This window comes from Balearica regulorum, chromosome 15 (genome assembly GCF_011004875.1).
Source record: "Balearica regulorum gibbericeps isolate bBalReg1 chromosome 15, bBalReg1.pri, whole genome shotgun sequence".
NCBI classification, from domain to species: Eukaryota; Metazoa; Chordata; class Aves; order Gruiformes; family Gruidae; genus Balearica; species Balearica regulorum.
In genome coordinates, this window is record NC_046198.1 from 15,647,279 (window position 1) to 15,667,353 (window position 20,075).

General features: G+C 38.3%; 1 protein-coding gene across 4 annotated transcripts in view; it reads right to left on the reverse strand.

Annotated features, from left to right (window-relative positions):
* Window positions 1-934: 934 nt before the first annotated feature.
* The window catches only part of CYTH3 (cytohesin 3), a 51,204-nt gene continuing 32,063 nt past the window's right edge, over window positions 935-20,075 (reverse strand). For all 4 annotated transcript variants that reach the window (XM_075767206.1, XM_075767208.1, XM_075767209.1 and 1 more), the window contains 8 exons: window positions 17,554-17,634; window positions 15,402-15,514; window positions 13,795-13,943; window positions 12,879-12,990; window positions 5,569-5,645; window positions 5,416-5,487; window positions 5,124-5,278; window positions 935-4,482 (listed from right to left, as the gene is read on the reverse strand). In XM_075767206.1, coding sequence (XP_075623321.1) covers window positions 4,410-4,482; window positions 5,124-5,278; window positions 5,416-5,487; window positions 5,569-5,645; window positions 12,879-12,990; window positions 13,795-13,943; window positions 15,402-15,514; window positions 17,554-17,634 — 832 coding nt within the window. In that variant the 3' untranslated portion in view covers window positions 935-4,409. The remainder of the gene's footprint in view (window positions 4,483-5,123; window positions 5,279-5,415; window positions 5,488-5,568; window positions 5,646-12,878; window positions 12,991-13,794; window positions 13,944-15,401; window positions 15,515-17,553; window positions 17,635-20,075) is intronic.

Genomic DNA, 20,075 nt, shown 5'->3' on the forward strand with positions numbered 1-20,075 from the left:
AGTAACTTGGGACTTCAGCTGCCTAGACAAGAATGCAGAAGGCTTTCTCCTTTGAAGTTAAAAGCTTCCAAAACCAGGCAACAGGTTGGAAGCTCAGCAGTAGCTTTTTACTGTGTGAGACACTAAAAACAAAAACAAAAAAACACCAAAAACCCAAAACCAAGGAGCAAGCTTAATGTTTTACTAAATACTTAAAGTAATATTTTGGTACATGGAGAACACCATAAAGCCAAACCATAAGTGTACCCTGCATAATGTTCCTATGGCAACAGTTATGTGAAGTTACATAAAGTAACATGACAAAGAAACCACGTACCTCTCCTGTATCTGGCTTTTTATTCCTCTTGTCCTTTGGCTCCAAGATTTGGTGTCTTGTCTTTGTCTGATGAATAACTCCAGCATAAACGTATAGAAGGAGTTTATATGTTGACTCGATTCAGAGCTCCAGAAGCAAGAACTGCCTGAACTGGCCAATGCGCAGTAAACGGAGGGAGGGCAGTTCCTGACCACTTCGGATTAGAGCCACGGAGCAGCAGACTGGGCAACGGCAGCAGCATTAGCAAGTTCCCATTGGGGGAGGTCTAATTAATTGACCTGAGGAGCAGAGATCCGATTCCCACACATAAACACTTACGTGTGACTGAAACTGGTGGAAGAGAACTGACAAAATACCTCCTTAATTTTGGTGGCTCTCAAGGGAAACCAGCTCTTAATGGTGTAACACTTGTGGTCGTAGCGTACTTTACTGTAACAGTCTATTTTGCAGTTGAAGGTTTTTCTCCCTGAAAATTTAAAGTAGCATGCCTAAAGGTAGGGAAAAGAGGCCTTTTACAAGAGCAGTTACAACACATGCTGTAAAATGGAACTGTAATCTCTAAAATAAATCAGTGATTGCTTCCCATGTATTCTTGGTAAATGAGGGGCTCTAGAATAGTATAGTTTCACACTTTATTTTTGAGAAAATCTCCAGATTTAAGCAACAGGTCTTAATGATAAATGAAAACATTAATATTGCAGTGGATTTACATAGAACATCACATTTTTAACAATGATTGATACAGGGTACTTGCCATGCAGATCTCTTGTGTACATCAAGTAATACTTATATCAATACATATCTGTACAGTATTTACATTTTATATTTAAACTCTAGCTAGAAACATTTTCCAAGAAAATATAGAAATGAAACTGGTAAGCCACAAGTCTTAATTTGTAGCGTTTGGTCTACAACAGACCTAGCTTTTCCAGCAAGCATATCTACATAGATATGTAATAAATCTTAAAAATATGCATTGTTTTTATATATGAAGCATTATAAATGCTGCTCAGTTTACAAAGGTTCCATTTTGTACCAGTTTAAAACTGTTGAAAAAAATGTTACGTGACGTAGAGCTTATCTTGTCAGAATATTGTAAAATTTAAGTCAGTCCAGCTGAGCTTAAGTATTATATACAGTTCTCTCCCTCGATTGCACTGGCAGCGTGGCTGATGGTGGTGGCCAAATGGTTTAGGCACGGAGCGAAGCAGAAGCAGGAGCGGCTCTCGCTGGCCCCTGGAGTTGTAAAGGGCAACATTAAGAAGGACGAGCTGAAGAATTACCCGAGTTTCAGTGCAAGAGGAAGGGAGAAGTCTGTTGTCCCCAGAGGACTTTTCCTCAGCATGGCCAAACCGTCACAGGTATTGCTTTAGGCCACCGAGCAGCTACTCTTAGTAGCTACCCCTGGACTTGAAGCCCAATAAAAAAAAAAAAAAAAAAGGGAAAGGTTGAGAGATTTTTTTCATCACCCTCATGGATAGTACCGGATTTGGCCAAAATTTTCACAAGCCACTTTGTTTTACTGGCCTCATGGCCAGTGGAAATTTTGGGCCAGTTTCACTCCCTGTTAATACTGTTACAAAGAACATCTGAAATCAAATATTATCACACACAAGAATGCTATTCCATTAGCTCTGGTAAATTAAATAGATATATTGAGCACCACAAATAGCTGTTTAAGATGTCGCGGTTTAATGCTAAGAAATAATATATTTCCTGCTATAATATCCTCAGTTACATGTTACTCTAAATAATTATTTCTGCTGGATATAAGAACTTCAAACTAAATACAGCAAATGAACTCTCAAGGCATTTCCTTCATGCTTATAGGCAGAAATCCTCACCTGGTTCAATAAATAGATTCTCTTGAAGGTGATATTTCAGAAGATAAGAATTGATACAAAAGTGCTTCATGGCTTATTAATGCTTCTGTAATCTCACATTTCTCCAGAAATACTTTATTTGCTGCTTTTCACCTTTACACTCATTAGTACCACTGACTCTGGCTTACCACTATTCGCACTACCAACCTCGTTGTCCAAAGCTAAACCCAATGTATGCATTGCCTGAAAACAAAACTTGTAGCTGCGGCACAGAAGGCTCAAAACAAGAGACATTAGCAGCTCTATAACCATGCTGCTTTGCAAACACAGGACATACAACTTAATTCGTTTCTCTAAAGAGTTTAAATGTGTTCCATTAAGCGAAGATGTCCCCACACTAGTACTTATTTGAGGATTCCACCTCCTTTGGTTGAGTTTTACTCCCTTGAAAGTAGTTGGAATTGAACATCCATCCAAGCAGACTGCAATGCCACACACACTGGGGGAAATCTAAGGTGTAGGAAAGTTTCCTTTGTTCTTTTCCTCTCAGCCTTTTTGGCAAACATGCAATAAAGCAAAACATTCACAAGCTGACACCCCATGCAAAACAAGGCAAATTAGTACAACGGGAACAATGAACCAGACTCTCCCTACAGTTAAACAGAGATTTGAAACAGTGAGTCTGTGGTCGTGCCCGTGCAGCGCATTTCCCTGTCACGTGGCCAGAGATGCTTCTGTAACTCCAACAAGCAAAATTGCTTTGACAAAGTATCAGGTCTCCAAAGCTTCTGCTGGCACAGTACGCACGGCTCAGGTTCAACAAGTTTGGGAAAAACTGAGTACTAACAGATGCAGCAAGGTCCAAAAAACCGTTTTTCCCCTGTGCTGGAATTAGGGGCTTTACCTTAAGAATGGTATGTGTGCTAGCAATAGAAAAGCGGTGTAGTAAAATCAGCCATTGCAGTTTACATATTACTGACAGAGTATCAGTAGGACCACAGAAAGATCTTCCACAAATTAAAAAAAAAAATAAATAAATAAAAAAACCCCAACCACAAAATGTGCTGGGGGGGGGGGGCTTAGTTGCACTAGGTAATCCATGTGAAATATTTTATTTTTTAAGTAAAAATAAGGATGTGTCTTCATTTGTTCAATTTCAACTGCTGAAGCACAGATCTGAAAAATCGCCTTTAAGAATGCAATGAAAATACTGAACTTCTGTGTATGTCCTAAGTTTGTTACCAAGCAGAAGAATGAATCCTGCTTGCTTAACTATCTAGGGCTGTATCTTACAGAAAGATTTCACCTCCCTGGTTTTTCCCTTTAAAAACACTAAATCCGTGTGAAATTATTTGGGGGTGTTTTCACATGCAACGCCTAAACTCATGCAAGCCCTGTCATCTTACTCCTTTAGTAGTAACTTAGTGTTAATTAAACTACAACATATCTAAAACATAAGGATGTTACTATATAAAAAGCAGATTAAACCAGTCATTAAATCATACTGCTTATTATGAGCAGACAGGAATGAGTTTTGGCCTATTGGCAAATATCAAACCACATCTGTACTTAGTGTCACGGCCACAGGCTCAAACCTTTGCTGTTGGGACCTGCATATATGTCAGTGCACGTCAACCAAACGCTTTGGCACAACTAGTTAACTACGTAGCTGCCAGTCTACTCCTGAGCTGCATTTCTGAAGAAGAAGAAAAGCTAGTTCCAGAAAGGTCGGAGAGCGCACCCTAAACGAAAGCTTCACTCAGCTGTTCATTTACGGCAACACACACAGGACTTGAAAACTGATACTGAGCTTGTGGGGTTCCTGCTTACAGAAAAATTAAGTGCTAGATCACGCTGTACTCCACTTTTGGTGCTGCAGGTTAGTGAGAGATGAAAGTCTTAGGATCACTCCTCCGCTGATGGGAAACACGCTCAAGTAACAGGTATAGGGCATTTTACTCTTCACCTCGAATTCCTTCCCTCCCAACAGAAGTAAACTGGAGTTGTAACTAATGTAAGTGAAAACAAGGCTTCCATGTTTTCAGTTGAATTAAGTTCCAATATGATCGTCCTTGGGGATTTGTACTGCAAATTATATGCCAATAACTATTTACCCTGAAAGGTCTTGCCAAGTTTTTGTGTCATAGTAAAGTGTATATATATAAAATTTACAGTTACTGTCTTCATTTAGTTTCTCCAATTTTTACATTATCACTCAACTGTATGCTCATTTATAGGTTGATGCAGGTATACAAGTTGCTGATCATGTTCTATTTCTTATTTGCAATTCTTCGTTTCCTTGTTGCCAGCATATCATAAAAGGGATCCCTGCTGATACTTGCTCTAGAGGAGAAAAAAGGAATCATCAGTTTGGTTAACAAATATCTGGTTTTGAAAACTAAAAGTTATTTTGTTCTCTCTTCCCTGTGGATGACTCCACACTCTTAATAAGACAATGGATGGTTGACTTCTGAGTATCACAAATATTTCTTTAGAAAAAGATGTTATTCAGCTGTGATTTGTTAAAGAGTTCATACCTTCATCTTGACCATTATTTATTTCTTTAAGTGTAAGGTTTATAAAGCAGACCCACAAGATAAAAATCACACTGTGAAAGTTTAAAGCTGCACTGTGAACGTGCTTAAGATAGATGTCATTAAGGTTAATTATTAGGTGAAGTAAGAATCTAATAAAATTAGGGTTAAAGACGATTCACACAAGGCTTTACATTTGCTTAAAACAAAACAAAAAACCCAAAACAAAACAAAAATCCCCATTTGAGTTAGTAGCATTGTTTCCTTAGGACCAGACAGTAACGAGACTCGTGTCTTGATCCGTCAACTCTGTGTAGCTTGTCATTAATCCTAGAGGACATTGCTGCATCAGAATTTCTCAAACGAGTTAGAATACAAATTCTCTTAGCATCTTACTCTGAGAAGAGCTTACAATTTATTTCTGAAAGACATTTAAGACTTTAAACTCACTTGATAGATTTAATCCACTCTTCCTTCTCCTCTGGGGTGGGAGCAGATATCCTGTACACTACATGGTTGCCTTCCACCACTCTACCATCAGCTTCAGTTTTACACGCTTTAATTACTTGACCTTTATGACTGGGGTTATAGAGCTCAAAGCAGTTCTGGAGGGTAGAAATGAAGAAATAAATTTAAAGAACAAAACAAAACTGACAAACAAACAGCTTCATTTAATGTTACATCTAATTTCTAGATCGTTTACTTATTTTCATTTTAAAAAAAAGTTATGAAAATATCTTACTGGTTTTCTGGGGTCTTCAACTTCTCTTATGCTAAGATTTTCTAACGGAATAATTCCTCTAGGTTCTTTGTCCTTAAAAATTAGGAAAATACCACATTATTAGCCACTTAAATATCTTGATTACAAAGGAAGTTCACTGTAATATATACTCACTGTTGTGTATTCAAAGTAATACAGGCAATTATCAGTCAGAATGAACCATCTCCTTTTCCACGTTTTTACTCTTCCCCCTACAATCAAAAGGTACGGCTGAATTAAACCTGTGTTGCTGTCAAAGCTTCAACAAAGGATGACAAAGTAATTTAATTTTGTTGTTTTTCAAAATATGGCTTAATTAATCGTAAATGGATCAGGCACAGATGAGCTGAGGTTAAAGGACCACGTTACTGTAACTCTTGTACTAAGATCAAACTCCTGAGACAGCATTAACTATGGTGTTGCGGAGCAACCACAAAAACTGTACGCTCTGAAGTTGCAAATGTCTCCTCTCTTACAGAGGATGGACGGGATAGTTTAGCAGTCAGACCTGCTCTTCTGCCCATGCCATCACGGTTGTTCGCTGCATCAAAACCACTAGTAGTGCAGAGCCCTCAGAAATGCAGTCAGCGCTGCTACGGCAGAGGGAGGCCAGTCACCAGCAAAACCATAACTGGGTTCCAGCAACAGGACCGACCCTCTCCACGGCCTGTCTTGTACGAGGAAAGGGTCCCATCGATAAAATTAAGGGCGTTTTATCGCCTTCCTTTCACTCCACTCGTGAGCATATGTGTGATTAAGAACCCATCGCTACTTGCGGATTTAACGTCAAGTGCCTAAGATGCTTACCAACATTATTAGCAGAGCAAATATGATGTGTAAGAAATTAGGAGCAAATCCTATACCAAAATGTACCATTTTTAGTCACTTTTCATAATTTAGTATTTTAAAAACACATTCTCTTTATGGCTTAATATATCATTGAGTATACCGGAGAGAAGAAATAGCTACTACTCCAAAACTGCCAATTTTTCCTGCATTAACAGTTTAGACAACAGCAACCACAGAGCTCCTCTTTCTTATGCCTGCTAATGTCACACTGTAGGGAACGGTTCCTTTTAGAAACATGCATTATTGCCTCGGCCCTTTCAGCTGGTTTTCCGTTGTTGGTTACTTCAGGACATGGCTAGCATTCCACAATTACGTTATTTTTAAAACCCATTTCCAGGAAAGACAATTGTAGATAAAGCAATCACGTGTTATGAATATACAGGCTTAATTCCACCATAGTTATCTGACTTCAGGATTATGTCACCACCTGTGCATCATCCATTCAGCAGTGATTTAATCTCATTAACCCAACATCTCAAAATAGTTGATCTTGCCATTGAACACTCGTGCATAAAGGAGTACCATTAATACACACAATACCTCCAACTTAATCCAAGTCATATAACTAAAATCTAAGATGTGCTTAATTTTTTAATCTTTTTGTTCTACTTGAGATAGCTGGGTTTTTATTTAATACAGAAATCCAAATCATATTAAAGAACAATTCTAGGAATATAATGAAATTTCTTGATACCAGCCTACTACGTGTTTGCATTGCAGATGAGTATGTTGCAGGTTGTATCCTCCTTTTGCTTGGTTTCATCACCTACGTGGAAACCCAGTGCTAACACGCTGCAATGTTCAATGCACTCAAACTTTGTGTTTCCACTACACACACACACACACACACACACACACACACATATCTTAAGAAAAATTTAATCTGCAAGCAGGTGCGGTGAAATAAGAGAAGGCAAAATAGTGCAAGATGCAGAAGCCGTGACAGAATGAATGGTTGAGTGAACTGGAGACAGTGAGGGAAGAACTGGTGGCATTTTAGTACAACCACTGTGACAGATCCTTAAATAAAGCGTTGTAGAAACATTCAAACTGGCACGTAAGTCACTAGAAAAATTCCCATCACCTTGACTAAGAGCTAGTTCAAGTATCAGGAAGTATTTGGGCTAGGTATGGAAAGCTGACAAACTTTAGCTTGACTCACTTCCAGATCAATGAATAAACAGCAGCCGAGTCAAGATGACTGCCAGGGCAGTCCTTTGCCATCACCGTAACAGGGCATTTTTCATACAACCCAATGTTGGTTGCCATGGTTTTAAGTCACATCCTGCTCTCTAAAGTTAACGGGTTAGCCCTGTTTAACATTCTTGTGGCACAAAAACGTCACCACGTTTTTCAGGCTAACAGGTAACATCAGCTAGCGTGAAATGTCATGGCTTGCCCAGTTCCAGCAGAACAACTCGGCAGGAGAGAGGATGAAAGAAACAGGCAAAGAGGTTACCATCACAGAGGCAGCCTAAATTGAACAAAGGTGTTTCTCAAACTGTGATATCATGTCAAAACATAATACAAAAAATCAAGTAATAACCATATATTTAAAAGAAGGCCTGCTTATAATTTAAGGTAGAAACAACAGACTTAAAACAGACACCTCCAGGAACAATATGAAGTGTCGAATAGTAAATGACAGCTGAGTTTGCTGAAGTTTTTCCTGACAACATCCTTTCTCTTTGGAAAAGCCAGATTTCTCAAGCCTGGAACTTTTGTAATCGTGCTGCAGCTTTGATGAAGCTTTGTCATGAAACATTTCCCAGCTCCAGGACAGTACTGATGTTGAAGCCAGAAAGACGATTACGTATCTCCAACAACATCCCTCTTGCTGCTCCCCTTCTCCCTAAACCAGCCAGTAGCTCACCGGGTTACAGCACTCCTGCGAGACGCAGGAATAGACCCCAAGTCCCTGCTCCACCAAGCTATGAGTTACTCTTCTCTTCCAAGAAAAAGCAGCAAGGATAAGGAGCTATTCTCACATATAAGTCTCTGTCTCCCCACCCCATTACTCAGTTGCAGCTGTCAACAGCACAGAAACTCTAATAAAGCTCGAAAGGCAATCTAATCTACTCCTCGAGTTTGCAGGGGTCACCATATAACATGCATTTAATATGCCTTTGCAATGGGCTAAAACCCAAGAAGCCGGTTGATAAGGCTTTGCGGCCCGTAAACACGGCATGCGAGATTAATGGGTAAGGACTTGTGATAACAAAACATTCTTTTCCTTGGCAGAGATTGCTATAGGCCCACAAAACAGCAACAAAGGGGTTTAGTATCATACTTCATACCTTATGCCAGCTCCCAGCCTTTTAAAGATTAAAACTGGAAGGGATTAAGTTAGCAGAAGAGGATCAAGAAAATCATAGTATGAATCCATAAACATTTACAGAAACTGAGAGATGTAAGTGATGTGCTTCTCAAAGATCTACCTGATTAACTAAAATGTAAAGACATCTCCAACAACAAAATAAAGAAGCACAATACCTTGTAGGCAGAAATCTAAGGAAACTACAAGAAGCCGCCACAACAGGGCAAAATGTACACAAAGAGGAATAGAAACCCTCTTCACCTCTGTAACCCAGATAGGATTTTATTTTATTTTTTAACTCTGGGCAAAGTACAAACTAGAGAACAAGGTAAAAGAAGCCACTTGTACTAAAGGAAAAAACAATTGGCAATGACTTCGCAAACACCAAATTCAAAATTTAAAAAGGCCGTAAGACTAAAGGCAGTAACGTATCTAAAAAGTTAGAAAACTCTACCCAAATGTTCAGCACGTTTATATAAAGTTTTAGAGGGGAAAGAGAGACACGCACACATCAAAAATGTTTTTTCCTTCTCAGTCCATTTAGATATCACTAGGCGTAACGGACTCAGAAATTTACAGCTACACAGATGATTGGATCAAAGTTTGGGTTTCTTTGAAAAAGAAGTTTACCTTAACCCCACCGTTAACTTCCTCAACCTAGAAAAGCACCAGTTACCACAAGCAACTGGCCAGATAGGTATCGGAAGGCACCGGTTTCCTGACCAACCACCGCTATTCTCTCGCCCCGGATTAGGGAAGAGAAAGGACATCCTCTCAAGGACAGATCCATTGGGATAAGCACCGCTGGCGGGCCCGGATGCGAAGCTTTTGGACAGTCTCTAAGCTCTCAGTAACTGCCTGACTGGCAGAAAAAATTAACATGATCATGTGTCTGGCTTGAATCATTTCCTCTCCAGTTTGGTGGAATAATGTCACAGTTTCCCTCTAATTAGAAGAAAATATTACGCAAACCAAGCTGGTGTAGGCAAGGAAACGCCTCCCTGTGCAAAACGATTGTAACTTGGGCAGTAGGACAGAGAGCACAGACAACAATTTCAAAATACCTTAAAATAGATGGCAGAAAATTTCATGGTACCAACATCACTAATAATTACAATGTAGAAAAATCTAAAAGCTCATAATGTCTCAAGCTGCTCTAAGCAAGGATTCATTAGTGCTCAGCAGCTTTCAGTTTTTTACTTGTAGCATTCATTTTCATTACACCATGCTTCAAACGATGTAGAACTGAATGATAATTCAGGTTTACCAAGATAAAGATGTCTATATAAAGGCACCAGCTGAGTCTAGACAGATAAAACCAGAACTGCTGTCTGGCTGCCAGGTTTGGCACTCGGACTTGCACAAAGTCACCTCTGAACAATTCAGAGCAGCAAACTCTCCAAAAGCATTTTGCACCCTCCCAGCTTTCTAAAATCCAGCTTTCTAAAACCCAATGCCAGGCTGGAGAACTAGGGTACTCTTTAGGACAGGTGAATTTTACAATATACAAAAGGTTCACCATATCCATCTCCTGCCCAGAGGATAATCAATACGGTGAGCTGGAATACTAAAAAGAGGGGCACAAGTAGATAAATGGGAAGAGTTGACTGTAAGAAATACCAAATACAAAACACTGTCTTGATATACTCAGGGTCTGAGAGTTGCCTTAGTCATATTTATAGTTTTATACAAAACTTTCTGTTTCAGCCTTTAAGTAGTATCACAACTGAGCACTTAAACTCTCACGCAGGAAGAGAGCCTCCTTAGCATTTCAGCAACACCAAAACTTTTAATATCAGCATCTTCCAGAACTGAAGGAAACCTTACCCATTTCACAAGCAGTGTTTCCCAACAGAAAGGACTGTAAAAATGCAAACAATGTGGAGCAAGACAGCACTCTCAATGGACAGTTTAAGCCTCCTAGCAAATACGAAACTCAAGGGAGAGCAAAGAAAGAAAACAAAAAAAAAAGATTGCCAGGTTTATTTCTGGTCAACGCATCTGAACTAGCAAAATGTGTTTGTCTGTTCCAGTCCGTGTCTGCTGAAAAAAATGCAGTCTTTCATGGAAGCGCAGCTTCACGCATTTACAGGCTGATTCACCGGAGGCTACTGGACATGTTTCATTTCTTTATTCAAACAACCCTCACGCTGTGGGAGTGTTACTTGCAACACCCTTCCGTTTCACACACATTTTTACTACTGGGTTTTCTGCTCACTGTCTCTCATCTGCATTGTACGCAATGAAACGCTGGGTTTATTGACCCTGTGCCAGAGCCAGAGTCAGACTGTGTAGAAGTATCTGGCAGCTCTCACTGACCTTCCGCCACCCTTTTTCTTCAATTTCTTTGTTCGTCTATTTTTTATTAGATCTCTTATGTGTCTTTTACTGACAGTTCCTTCCACAAGGGATGTTGTCAGTCCTCTACACACACTCACGCTCTTGCTTGCACTCTCAGTATATGAGAGCACACTGGCAACAGAAAGGTGCACAGCATGGGCTTATACCCAACCTCTTCTCCAGAAAGGACATTTTATCTACATCATCTTGAAAGCCTCTTCTGTTCAGATAGCCATTGTCTCATGCTACATAATGGAGAAAAGCTGCAAAGTCATCTTTGAAATTGTGCCAGCGGAGCCAATGCACATCAAAAAGCAAGAGCTTTGCTTTTTGTAGTTAGACAAAGAGCTCTATAGCATCTGTAGCGCAGAGGTCAAAATAAGACATTGGAGAGCACATGAATGAATTCCAAATGCTTCCCTTTCACATCTATTTCTTTCCAGCACTAGCGTGACCACTAATTTCCAGGTGCAATCAGTAGAGCGGGCCCATGGCTCTAACCAGGCTCTACTTTCACCATACTCACCTCCACGGGCACCCCCCAGCACACATCCCTTTTCACACTTGAGTCACCATTCTCCAAGTGCAAAGTTCCCTCTACTTTAACAAGCAGTTACACATTAAAGTGGCCAACAACTGGCTCTATTGGAGCATGTACTGGTGTTTTATGTATTAAAAAAAAAAGGTTGATTTCATTGAAAAACAAATGTTGAAATAAAATTTCAGTCTCCTTTATATAGTAAATAAATTCCCTAAGCCCAAGTGAAAAAGTGAATCCCATCAGTTTTAAAAGCCTGTACACAAGGGTATCTTGCAGTGCCAGGAGACTGCAAATTAACACAGGTTTCCACAATCCTACATTCGGTGCTCATTTAAGATGCAGTTAAGTAAGCTAAATATAATACTTACAAAAGAAAATACGCAGGGAAAAGAACAGCTTTTATAAATGCATGGTTCAAATGTAATCAATCTTTCAATAATCTAATCTAATTGATGCAAGTAACAAAATCACTCTGGAACTTCATTACAAGAGTAAGACAACGTTCTCTCTCAGTAGAAATTATTTTTCCCTTGTTATGTGCTTCAATGAAGAAGAAAATTATACTGAATAGTCATCTTTACTTTTCCGCTTTACATTTAAACACTTTCTTCTTTTGCAGAAGACACTTGCATGTGAGCTAGACACTGACATGCCAGTCTTTCAGAGTACCACTGATGATACTGTTAGTGACACTGAGTGAAAAAGCAAAATGCTACAATAAATTTGATTGGAAAAAAAAAAAGAAAAAAAAAGAAAAAAAACCAGGAGGAAGGAGGAAGAAAACAAAAGAATGAGCAACTGAAGAAGAGGGGACTGGAAAGCAATCAGATACGTACCTCCTAATGCAGAATAAGCAGAGACAGCCAGTCACAGAACAGAAAGGTGATAGGTCATAGGCCATAAGGAAAACAAGAAGGCACATTTAAACCACTCATTAAAAAATCATAGCCAAAACCAAACCAAGAGAAACTCACAAATAATATGGAAAAATAAAGACATACAAAAATAACTATTTGAAGAGAAATCCTTCTTCTGTACACAGAAAACTGAGCTGAAATATCACACAGTTTTCTGAAACCATCTTATGGAGACTTAGTTGTTGTTTATCAGTCACAGCATGTGGTAAATACCATATGGAGTTTCCTTTTTGTCGCTGATTTCTCACATGTCAGAAATAAAACTCCAAAGTTTGAAACAACACTGTTAATTTGGATACGCAAAATAAGAAGTAACAACCTTCAGATGTAAAGGAGTTACTTATTTTTGGTTCATACATTTTTAAATACAAATTACAAAGTTAATCCTATTACCTTCACAAGAAAGCAGATAAGACACAGAAGCAGCAAACATGCTAACAACAAACAAACATATAGCAGCAAAACTGCCCTTATAACTAACCTAATTTCAGCAGCCAACCTTCTCTATCTGGATTAAAAAATGTATGCGTTAGATCATTTCCATCATCCTCTGGAATTTTAAACGGCTCATTCTTAATACTTTCATATAAATTCTAGAAGAATAAAAAAAGAGGAAAAAGACCTCATTAATAAATGTCTAACAGAAAGTGCAACCAGGACATCTTACTCCTTCTCAGATTATTTGTGTAAAAAGCATAGGAAATACTGTCCCTAAAATTCTGGACCATCCCTTCTCCATCTTTGTTTACTACTTAATGATTAAGTTTAATTTTAAACTAATTCATCCATAAACAAGTGTCTCTTTTTACAGACTTTACAAGTATTCCTAGCAAAGACATTTTTTCTTTAACTTCAGCATTCACTATTTCCACGGTTTCAGCTTCAGGTCTAATTTAGTAGAAGTTTTGCCAAATGAATCTGGGGTTTCAGAAAATGGTTTAGACCATCACGCTGTTTTAGAGAAATAAGTATTTTTACTGATATCTCAAGGGACGGGAGGAAGCTCCACAAGACACATGGAAAGAAATAGAGGCAATAACAAAACAATGATTTTTGCTCTTTTTTTTCTGGCTTTCTCTGACTTATCCAGAAATACTACATTTTTCCTAAGAAGTCAATTCCACAAGAATTTTGCCATCGGTAAACTACTGAGAGACATACGGAGTGTTTTTGCTGGAATCTCCTCTCCTCAACAAAAGATTCAATACAGGGAGAACTAGCTTAAAGCAGCTGTGAGTATCAGAAAATGCTTCTTTCGGCTACTCAAATGGTTATGCATGCTAGAAAATGATGTTCTTACTTTCCCTTGACAAATTTGCCTGAGAACTGTTGTACACACTTCTAAGTTTCCTACTAAAAGCACAAAGCAATGCCTTGTCTTACCCAGTCTAACTTACCCGTAGTAATTCTTCTGGAAGGTCTCCACCTTCATTAATTCCACGATTCATAGAAATAAACCTCTCCACTGTTGGTTTATCTCTTACATTGTGGTTGTGCAGACTGGTATTTAACATAATGATCGCAAATGAAAGCACATAGCATGTATCTAAAATAAGATTTGAAAAAAACATTTAATTTGAAAAATTATCTGTCTTGTGGCACAAACCTGTAAAATTGAGTATATACAGCTCATCCTGACTGATAAAGAAAAAGAAACAGGTAGTCAAAAAATCCTGAATACTATACACGAAAGCAAAGTCTTAAATCTCTCTTTAAACTGTTGAAGTAAGCCTAAGAAAAAAAATACATAACAATTCAAATTAAAAGCCAGTATGAGAAAAACAGTACAAGAGAATAAAAAAAAATATTTTAACTCTTTGAAATCATTGCTATCACTTTAAATTAGCATTTCACTTGAAACACTGAAGTGTTCTTGGGCAAAACATTCTCTGAACACAGGTCTTGCCTAGATCACATTGGCAGCGCCTATAATAGACTTGGTCAATCAGACTTCTACTCAAAGTACTTCCAACATTTTCTCCAAAGAGAAGAAACAGTCTCTCCAAAACAATACTTGAACTGCATTTAAACAGGCTAAAAAATGACATTGATTCAATGTCTTGGCATACACGGGGTGGCTAGCACAACTGAATAATATTAAAAGATCACAAAGGAGATCTTATGTCTCTTGACATGGTTAGGATTATGGTAAATTCTCCCAGAATTCAAATACAACATAATGTGTAAGAAAAAGCAGGATGGAAATCTCTCTGCTACGCAGAGGAAAAATGTGTTTGCATCTTCAGCATTTTGTTTTCAATAAGTATTTTCCTCTCTACCTGTTGCAGACTTGCTTTACATTAACCTTTTCCTAGCCTATTTGTTCCTCAATCTAAGCAACCAACAGCAAGTCACGTGTGTATATAACCAAACAGACCTACAATGCCAGAACGCTAGGGTGTTCTGTGCAATACCACAAAGGTTTGTTAGCTTTTATGACTTGAGTAATTCTAAACCAAGCAATTCAATGGAGAGCTGAGATAAACTATTGCTGAACAGACTGCTGAAGAGAAAGGATACAGTCCCCATAACAAAGATGGATGCCTTTCTAGATAATACACTATAGCCACGTATAGCCAAGTGGACTTGATACAGAGATAATCAGGATAAAGTCCTTATAACTGACAGATGAGACTACCCAACCTATTGGTCTCTTCCGCCTTTAAGTCCCCGAGAACCTTACTTTTCCAATTCACCATTTTTTTGGTGACATTTCTAAAGTGTGTTTCGTACTTTAATTGGCTTAGACATATATTAATACTTAAGTTTTAATAATGGGAATGCATTCTGATTATAATCTTGCACCTCCCGGAAACAGAGCGTAGGACAGGACAACTGCATTTTCTCAGTTCTCAGAATTTTCTCATTTCACATACAATTTTATTTGGAATTTCAAAACAGCCCACCATCTCCTTCATCAGATGTAGGAGAACATATATGATCCAAAAAAGTATATAAAGTATATACACACACTTGAGAGCTCCTATTGTTTCCTGTGACTAACCTGTAGACTGGAAGACTCCTGGGTTACAAAGGCAATAGCGTGAAGCGAAAGCTTCCATCATACGATCAATTTTTTGAGCCTCTCCTGGGAGTCTGAAGCTCCACAGAAACTGCCTACAGAAGGGAAGAATAGCTGTTAGACTCATACCGGTATTTATATACTACGCATATATTACTAATAATCAGAAACAAACAAACACAAATCACCAATGTCTATATAAAACGTCCTAGAAATATGTTCTCAATCTCTCAACACACAAGTCAGGAGCTATTATAAAGCAACATGCACAGATGGCTAGCCCAGTAATTCAGCCAGCAACACTGCATGCTATCAGGCAAGATAATATGGCAGTTCATATTCTGAGACTCTCTCCTTTTTCCAGACTAGTAAATAATTTTCTGTATGCATCCCATTTTTGCCATGAGAATGCTCTGGGGAAACAATCAGTTCAATCATCCCTGGGTTTCCTGGCTACTAAAAGCAATAAACACTGAACTAGACTTTACTTACAATGTAAAAAGACGTATTACATAAAGTATTAGGGAAACAAGGAATACAAAAACACTTAACATCTTTACTTGAACTCACTGAAAACATTTAAAAAATAGTAACAGCAAGAAAACCCCCAGCGCTTGGAGAAGTGCTGCCTGTCTAGTGTAAATTCACCCTACAAGAATCAGGCCCAGATGTTAAAAAGAAAGACTCATGATATCACCTCAGTAGTTTTGTAATATATGCAGGAGGGCTGTGCTCCTGTTTAGCAGCATGAACTGAAATACAGTTTTTACGTTTTTACATTCATAAGTTACTATTTCTACATATAGGTACACTGGAATGCATACAGGACGGAAGTCTTCACAAATTCACTTTTGGCATACTGTGGCGCAAAAAAGCTCCAATGAATTTAATCACTTATCCTTTTCTTTCTTAGCAAAAGAAATATCTAAATTAAACCAGGATCTAAATCAGCAAAGTTACAAGCTCTGCCATGCAAAACGAGTTCTCGATATTCCCTGTACACCAGGTGCCAATATAACAACGATTTATTCCTGTCTTCATCAGTATTCATTTTAGAACATCGTATTAAAGTGTCACAGGCCATCTTTAGTTTGTCAGCTCTATATACTGTCTTTTACTCACCTCGTGCAAGGTTCCAACCCAGATCAGGAATTTTGTAAGCTACCAAAATACAAACATTTAATAGTAGCAGCTGCTTAGAAAGAATAAAGTCAAACCTAACGTTAATTTGGGTAAAAGAGATAGGAATATGAAGCCTCCCAGACAAGCTTCAGCAGCCACAGAAAAGGCTTCCTTAGCTGAAGCCTCAGGCAGCTCAAGTTATCATCACCACACCACTCAACCATAGCAAAGCTGTTCTGACTCCACATCACAAGGCACTGCACCAGAGACAAAGAGCACACGGACATTTCAATTTATCTGGTGTCAGGAGGGAGTCACTTGTGGCAACGAAACTGGCAGAACTGTCTAACTCAACGTAACTTGCTAGATCTATTATGGATCTCTACCAGGACAAGAAGGGACTCCACTCCACAAGGTCACTGTATGCTGGCATCCCAGAGCAATCAAGTAAACTGTACGCTCAAAGGAAAAAAAGTATAGTAAGATATTACACTTTCTTTCACATGACAAGTGGGAAACTGAGGAAAGTAGAAGGAAATTACTCGATTCAAAGTTTACCTCCCTGTAATTGAACACAATCACTGATTACAGTCAGCAGGATTCCCCTCCTCCCTGCCCAGAGGAACAAGTTAAGGTGGAAGGAAAAGAGAAAGAAGACGGCAGCAAAGAAAATTATTTATTTGCTGGGGTTAGGGGGTTGTTTGTTTTCTCCCTATCATTGTGCTAAGATAGAAAACCGATCTTCAAATGTCCACATATGGCAGGCACACCAAAGGGTTACGGCTGTTTTAGTTGTTTGTATTTGACTGAAATAAAAGTTTTCACCTTCAAAGGCAGCACACACACAAGCAATGCGAAGGGTTAAACCAGAGCTGTCTCTGCTAACCTGCACAGTGACACGCACATCGTGCTGAGCTGTAGATCAGCTTTCTGACAAATAACACGGTGACTCATATGAACGTGCAATTCGATAAAGGAAGCTCAGGTCAGAAAAAAGACAGACTTTACTCACCTCAAGGCTTGTACAAGATTGAGATCAGCGAACTCATGGAGTTCAACAAAAGCCTGAAGAACTTTAATATTAAATTCATCTCTATGGAAGACAAAAATGGAAATAGACAATTACAGTTCTGAACTTTAAAGGCTTGTTAGTTATCTCTATTTGCTTCTGAGAATAAGGAAATAAATTATTATACTGATCAAGCCATCAGAAATTGTTTACACATTTGAGAGGTGTTTTAATATTTAACGCTAATATTTTGCCCATTTTTGCTTGCATTAAAAAAGTACGTTAGCAAGAACAAGTACACTTGAACTGATTTTAGCAATGCTTATTTAAATGACCCAAAAATGGTCTGGCCTTTTTTGCTTCACAGTTATTATTACTGCACCTGCCTTGATATGGGATGATACCCGATAAATTTATCCAGTAAAAAGTCTTTCGCAGAAATTGTGATCAACTCTTAAAAAATGGTTAATGTAAGATTAATCTCTTTAGCCATACAACACATGAAAAACAAACTATCCTACTTTTTTCCTCTAAGAACAGAAAATATTAAAGTAGTGTATTAATTTATGTACAAAGATGAGGAACAGAAATGCTTCAACTGATTGTACCTAAGAAAAAGAGCAGCTTTTTAAAAAAGCCACTTAGTATGTACTATATTCTTATTCCATTCTCAAAAATTGTTACAATGAACGTTTACTGAAATCAGAATAGGTTTTGAACTGGCTTCCTCTCACCTACCTTTTCTATTGCTACATAAATCATGAGCCAAATTATGCTTTGTTTGATACAAAGGTGTTTAAATGCAAAAGTAACACTTAAACATTAATGAACACGAAACTATTTGGATGCAGACAGAACTTAGTCTACACCATCACTGAGTTCATATGCCAGTAGCGTAAAGGTTTATAATCCTCAGGGTGTGCTTTAAATACATCATCGAGACAGAATGTTGCGTATCAGCCTCCACCCAAAAATAGAAAGGTGTGCACCCACCAAGAATTATCTGTTGCATTACTGACCAACTGCATAGTCAGACTAACCTGTAACACTCATGAGTAAATACCTTAAAATGAACTATACATTCATTAGGACATCCCCATATTGTTTACAGAAAAACACATCAGCTCTGTCAAGCAAAACGAAGCAATTCTCATCAAATTTAGTGATGCACGATTCAACTGCATGACTACTTTCCAGTGCAGTGAAATAAAGTGGCATGATAGTATAATAAAAGAGAGCACTCAATGGGGGTACTCTGTATTGAATTGCATATTTATCTGTATACATGCTCAATATTGAGAAAGGCTGCCCTGTATTTTCAGATTGGACCACAGTGCTGCCCAGCAGCATCCATGCTAAGGATGCAAAAGAATGAGCAATAGTTTGGGTTTATTTTAAATATGAACCCATATATAACCACACAAATATTACTGATGATTCCACTGGGCCTGGATATATTGGCAAGACCTTTCTGTATGAGTACAGGGGTTTTAGGTATAGGGCTAGAAAAACTGGAAATATTTCAGAAGACAATACCAAGGTAGAACGCAGCTCTCAAAAAATGAACACAGACTGCTTTATACAAGCTTTGTTACAGTTTTTCAATTATGGACATTAACATGTAAGTGATTTTATAATACTGATTACCCAAATATTCAAGAGAAGCAACATAATGCTGTCGTATAAAAATTGTTGAAATGTCTACAAATACTGCACAGAAACTTCATAGCGAAGATCTCTTCTCAAAATACACGTATTTTAATAGGTTTCATGAAAGTGTTTATTGAAGTCAGGAGGAAATTGCTGAGCACAAACTAAGCCATTGATGCTGTAAACAGATTACGGGTGCCTCAAAAGGGATCTGCCAGAACATATCGCTACAGGAGCATATCCTAAATGAGTCAACTTCCCAACCTCTGTAACTGGCACCTGAGCTGGAACATGTGCAAGCACGTAGAGACTCATACTCCGACCCACTCTTCACTCCTGTCTCTTTCAAAATCAATTCCTGGGTTGCACAGCAATGGAAGTAATTTGCGTTTTGATTGTGTTTTGCAATAGTACGCATAAATACGCGTGTTGCGTGTTTATTGTACTAGGACTGATAAAGATACGGTGTGGCTGCCCTTTGAGACGCCTGCTTACTTATGGGAAGTCTGTGTGCAGGGAAGAAGACAACACCGAAACCTGCGTGTAACTATTGTCCCAGGAACTACTCATTTTAACAAGTAATTTCTTTACCATCCAATTATTAGTGATTGTAAATCACTCCTTGTCTGGGCACAGTATCAAGAGTTACCGGAACTGTTGCAATACAAGTCTCAGACATTCCAAAAGCTTACGGTATTAAATTCTGCACTATAGCCAAATTAAGGGTATTTTCTCAAAATAGTAAGGTACAATGAAATTAATGTTACTCCACAACGTACCCATTTAAAAAGAACAACCTAACAGAAAAAAAACCCTTTCACAACACCATAGTAGTTTTACTTCCTGCTGTAGCTTTTATAGATCCCAGAGTAGTA